This window comes from Quercus robur, chromosome 10 (assembly GCF_932294415.1).
Source record: "Quercus robur chromosome 10, dhQueRobu3.1, whole genome shotgun sequence".
NCBI lineage: Eukaryota > Viridiplantae > Streptophyta > Magnoliopsida > Fagales > Fagaceae > Quercus > Quercus robur.
The window spans coordinates 7,216,918-7,223,266 of NC_065543.1; the positions used below are offsets into that span (position 1 = coordinate 7,216,918).

General features: G+C 32.0%; 1 protein-coding gene across 1 annotated transcript in view; it reads right to left on the bottom strand.

Moving 5' to 3' along the window:
* The window catches only part of LOC126701372 (uncharacterized), a 4,546-nt gene extending 1,575 nt beyond the window's left edge, over positions 1-2,971 (bottom strand). Inside the window, exons 1-3 of the mRNA XM_050399424.1 lie at positions 2,793-2,971; positions 1,148-1,442; positions 13-255 (exon numbers count right to left, since the gene is read on the bottom strand). Coding sequence (XP_050255381.1) covers positions 13-255; positions 1,148-1,390 — 486 coding nt within the window. The 5' untranslated portion in view covers positions 1,391-1,442; positions 2,793-2,971. The remainder of the gene's footprint in view (positions 1-12; positions 256-1,147; positions 1,443-2,792) is intronic.
* Between the last annotated feature and the right edge of the window lie 3,378 nt (positions 2,972-6,349).

The following is a 6,349-nucleotide window of genomic DNA, read 5'->3' on the forward strand; positions in this document are numbered from 1 at the left end:
AGAGGTTAATACCATAAAAATAAAGCCCATAGTTGCCAAAATCACTTGCACAGTTTCATCAATGATTCCACCAAGGTCTTCATCCTCACCAGAACCATCCCCACTATTACCGCCCCCACCACCTGATGGAGGTTTTTTGCCTTTGCCACCATCATCATAGAATTCTTTCTTCTCAATCTGCTGCCGTAACACATCTTCCACAGACTTTCCCTTAAACCTTCCCAAAATATTCTGAAAAGCATTCCATGGAGAACCCTACAGGCATTTGAGAAGTTTGGTCAAGTGAATGCAGTTTTCCGGATCAAATTATTATGAGATACAATCCTTGAATGAAGATATCAGTGAACATCTCATCCTCCCTCCTTCACTCTGATTGCATAACAGGGCCAATGACTCTAACAATACCGGAGCATGATAATGCATCCCTGACAAATGCCCTTCACCAATTCTGGCAGCAAAATATTTTCTTGAACTTTGCTTTGGAAAAATAATATAACAATGAAAACAATATAATGAAATATACAGTAAGTAATATCAATTAATTTTTTTATAAGTGGAAAGATAATATATTAATAATTGAAGCTTCATCTTAAATGCGAGGAGAAGCCCTCTCAAAGAAATGTTAAGGGGACAAATAAAATAGGGAATTTTTTTATTAAAAAAATAAGGTTTGGACAAGTGACAACAGCAGAAGTTTTTTTTTTTTTTTTTGAAAAGTGAAAACAGCAGAAGTTATTGCACCAATAAGAATAAAAGTAATAAAATATGGTTTAATGTATACCAGGAGTGAAAGTTCTGATTGATATTCACTGGATATTAATAATAATAAAATAAATTTCTTTATGCATGAGACCTATTTTAAACAGGACTTCCTTATGATATCCCAAGGAGAACAAAAGATCAGCCCAAAACAAAAATAACCGATTGACACAACACGAAATGCACCATAATGACATAACTAATTACTTTAGCACAGCATTTTAAAGAGAATTCGCAGGTGATTTAGAGAAATGGATTAAAGCCATTTGAGTGCACATCAAAGTCTTTATCAGCAACTTGGATAGATTTTTCTAACCACTTGGAAATTTAACCTTAACATAGTCCAGTAATGAGCACCAATGAATTGAAATATAACAAGAACTCTTACCCCATTTTCACCTCCCGTTTTCCCTTTACCACCAAATAAGCAGACAGGCATGCTCTGCTGGTACTTTGAGATGGGCACACATTGTTGGTGACGTGATGCATTTACATTTGTGCTCAAGGAAGTCCTAGGGACACGCTTAGGAAGGGCGGGTAAAATACATGGATTAGAAGGGAGGTGAGATGAATGTGGTATATGTCTGAGACATATTTTAGGCTGGTAGGCAGTAATCTGCGTGGTGCTCATACTTCTTCAAAGCATTCAGATGCTTTGTAAATTACACATTAAGCTTCGATACCTACACCACCAGGCTCCAAATGTCACGAAAAAAAAAAAAAAAAAAAAAAAAAACCAGCACACATTCCATACACAATTCCTCCACCAACATAAATAAAAAATGATAACTGCCATTTTGGACATTAAAGGCAAATTGGCAATGTCCTAGAATGAACAGAAATTAACCCAGAAGAGGGAAATGTGACCCCAGCACAATAATAATAACAATTTTAGGTCCAATTCAATATGGTATAAATATAATATAGTTGACATAAGCACAAAGAGGATCAAATTCGAACCAGTCAACACTCTTGTTACTTAGTAGAACCAATTACCATTGGATAGCATATCACATAGCCGATTAATCTGTTAACAACATAAATAAAGAACACCTAATCCACCAAAACCAGAACAACAACAACAACAACAATCAAGCCTTAGTTACAAAATTTAGGGTTCGGCTATGGACCCTCAACAAACTAGTTAGGGTCGGCCACTAACCCGGCAAATCTAGGGTAACACAAAAATCCCAGAAACTGCATTTTGAAGTGTGAACTCAATACATAAGTAGTTAAAACTTAAAAGGTAAAAGCAATCTGGAATCAATGCATATTCATGTTCCTAACAACCCCATTTTTCCTTTTCAAATAAATAAACAAAGTTGGTATTAAACATAACAAGAAGTACAATTGAAAAAAAAAAATTACACTTTTCTTTTTATAACCAAAAGGGTCCTAATGTCTTAGCAAATTACTAATTCAAAGAAAAAAAAAAAAAACAAGAAGGAATTTTACCCCTTTTGTGTTAACATATGATATCCTACATATGTTCAAAACTCACTTTCTAAGTTTCACTATTTTTCATTTCAGTCCTCTAAGTTTGTCTTCTTTCATTTCAGTCATTTGCCATTCACTCCACTGTTGCCATAACTACATCATTTTACCCAAAAAAGTCCAGAAATTAAAAAAAAAAAAAAAAAAAAAAAAAAAAAAAAAAAAAAAAACCCATACACGGTAACACCATCCCAGTAAAAAAAAAAAAAAAAAGAGAAACCCACCCCCTAAAATCCCAACCTAACCCGGCAGAGAGACCGAGATTGAGAGTGATAAGCTAGTTTGATGAACAAATAGATCAATAATATTGGCTAAACTAAATACAGGGTTCTGTTATATTTTTGGTTCACAAGGGAATTGGTTTCCAAACCCTACAGGCATTTGAGCTAATACCTAAAAGAACACTGAAACTGAAAACCCAGAAATTTGTGAACTTACATATGATATCCTAGATATTGTATATATAAGGGCGCACACACAGATATGTAAAAATATATGTAAAGTATGCGTGAGAGATAGAGAGAGAAGCGAGAACTGACCGTATGTTCTGGGACGTTGGATTTGCCGAAGACAGTGAGGGGCAGAGGGAGAAGGAGAAGGAGAAGGAGAAGAAGAGGAGATAACGAGAGGAAAGACAGACGGTGGATTAGGTAGGTGAACAGGCCGGCATCGCCTGACCTGTTTTTTACTATTGGGTTTGGGTTTGGGCTTTCGCTGTCCTTTTAATATGGGGTTTCTAGAAAGCTCTAGTTCTTTTATATATAAGCTCAAATTGCTCAATAAATCATATCATTTATTTATTTATTTATGTTATAAAATAAAATAAATGGTAACTTTCATTAGCTCATTCTTTTCTTTTTTTTCCTTCTTTTTTTTTTTTTTTTTTTGGAGGAGGAGAGTTTCAATTTAGGATATCTGCTCTTGATGATAGTTTTTTATCATCATATCAAGACACTAATCGATTTTTGGTGTCGATGGAAATTAAATTCTAAACCTCTTATTTAACTATTAAAAACTTTATTAGTCGAACTAATTGGAATTCATTAGCTTGTTGTGAGGTTTGGGTTAATGCCAACTGAGTTTTAAATATTTTAAAATTGACAAATTTGGTCTTTAAACCCAACTTAGTCCATAAACAATAAACACTATTAGGCCCATTAGTTAGTTTTCTTTTCTCTCTTAGGGATCAAATTGGTCAGTTTTGAAATGCCTTAGACTTGCCTGGTATTAGTCCAAGTAGAAGAATGAAATCTACCCTAAAAGAAATATAAAGACAAGAAAAAAAAATTTGAAGTTAAGATTATATTTGAATTATTTCCTTTTTAGTGGTTATTCACCATGTTATATTATTTATAACACTGAATATATATATATATATATATATATGTCTTTGTTATTTATCTTTCAGTGTTTTTTTCGTTTCAATCTATATGTTACAATGTCTCTTGAAGTACCTATTTATGGAAGAAAATGGTAGAGACCGAAGTGACAATGCCTTAATTGAATGACTGAACTTCCACCCTCAATGAATAGCTCTTGCCTACCCTAGAGAGTTAGGGTGGATGGCTTACAAGCCGCCCATGCGAAATAGAGAGATATTTAACAATTTATTTATTTTAAAACTAATTTTGGAGAAAATATATCGTTTCAATTATTTATAATACTTGAATGTGTATTATTTATTTATTTATTTTCCTTTTAAGAAGGAGTGTGTTATTTATAAAGGAATAGGTTTAACTTCTTCTTCCAAAATTCCAAAATATTAGAATTGTAGAATCTGTTAATTTCTTTGTTCGTTTTTAATATGTAATATTTATGGTTAAAATATCATTTTATTTATAAAGTAAGAGTTAACTATAACATGAAATTGAGTTAACTATAACATGAAACTTCGTTTTAAATAAGAGTTAACTACAATATGAGACTTTATTTTTAAAAAAATTATAACATGAGACTTTTAACGCTTCTTTTTATGTTAAAGTTTTGTAATTTAACTGATTGACACCTCCTAATTTTTTTAAGAGAGATATCTAAAATATTTTCAAATCTTCCTATCTCTCAATTATTGAATTATAAAAGAAAAAACTTATTTTTATAATACTTTATTTTGTTTAATTAAAATGAGATTTGTATATTTTTCAAGAATTTAGTTTTTATTATTTTGACCTTATTATAATTTATCCCTACGCTCCGTTTGTTTTAAATAAGAGTTAACTACAATATGAGACTTTACTTTAAAAAAAAAATTACAACATGAGACTTTTAACGCTTCTTTTTATGTTAAAGTTTTGTAATTCAACTGATTGACATCTCCTAATTTTTTTAATAGAGATATCTAAAAGATTTTCAAATCTTCCTATCTCTCAATTATTGAATTATAAAAGAAAAAACTTATTTTTATAACACTTTATTTTATTTAATTAAAATGAGATTTGTATATTCTTCAAGAATTTAGTTTTTATTATTTTGACCTTATTATAATTTGTCCCTATGCTCCGTTTGTTTCAATGTAAAATATTTGCAAAGGTAAAATATTTTACATGTAAAATATTTGTTGGAAATATTTTCATTTTACAGTGTTTGGCAGTGTATATGAAAATGTTGTGTAAAATATTTTCTAGCGTTTGGTACAACGTAAAATGGAAATGAAAAAACTGGTAAAAATTTAAAATTGTACTGAGACATCACCAATGGCTAAAAAGGTTGAATCTACTTACACAAGTTCAAAATAATGAATAACATTGATCATGATCGTTTAAGAGATACTATGATAAATTGTACTGAGACATCACCGATGGTTAAAAACCTGAAGTTTGTAAATCATCTTGTAAACTTCTTTTGTTGTAGAAAGCTGTTCTTTTGTGGTAGAAAGCTTTGGAGGAAATGTGTAATTAGCTAGTGCACAGAATTTTGTGCAATAAGCAATTGATCAAAACAAGGAGACAAGCACACAATTATATTAAGCATATCACTAATTAACCTTTCAATGAATATATATATATATATATATATATATTCATTGATTTAGGCAAAAATGTGTAACATTCAGGCTAGCAATAGGTTGCATCATACAATTAAAACAATGACCACAAAATGACCACAAAATGACCATTAACTGTTGGATCCTTGCATCATCATAATTCCAGCCACATTTTTTATTTGAGTGGTATAACAATAAGAAATTGGAGTTGGCTGGATAAAATTCTATACTTATAAAAAATGAATGGTTAAGCTCAATTGATGCTGTAGCAATGAGCTGGTTAGAGAAGAATTATGCACAACTGTACCCCAAAACTAGTCTTTTGGCCCCTGTTCAATTCAATAAGACCATTTGGTCCAATAAACCTCCAAGGTAACTGACTGTATATGGTAGATAGATTATTAAGAATTGACTGCTCAGGGTATGATATGATTTCCTTACCATCCTCTCTATTACTCTGACTTGCCACTTTAATCTTTCTCTCTCTCATCAATCTAAAGATTACATTAAATCAGATCTGTGAACAAATTATAAGTCAATTAAACTCTTAATTTTATTCCGGACAATTCCCACTAGCAAACTGTACTTGTCTTTAGCCCTTTTATATTAAACCCAAACCCCGATTTCCCCAGATTAGAGGTGGAAGTGGCAGAGTTCAGCTGCTATTCTGCGTGATGAACTTAGCAAAATCATCACTTTGGCATAATTCCAATACATGTAGCCTTTGGAACAATGTTTATTCCTACTGCCTTGGTAAGATAAGAGAAGACGGAAGGGAAAAAAGTTAAAATCCCTTTGAGTTTTGACTCCCACCCTTAAGTCAAACTACTTCAATCATTCCACTCCAGTTTCGACCTTCACCACCAACACCATAACAGTATTCAATACTAACTCTACAGTCTACAGACCATGAACCAGTCCAGCAGAATTCAACTCGATATAATTTAATTTAAACAAACAGAGCGTTTGGGCCTCTCACTCTTTGATCTTGTATTTAAATTTAAATTTTGGGCTTCTATTTTATACCAAATACCCTGTGAAAAAAGAACAAAGAGGGCCCAAAAGTTTGGGCCGAGAACCGGAAGCCCAAGCGAATCAATCTCTCCTGGCGCCATG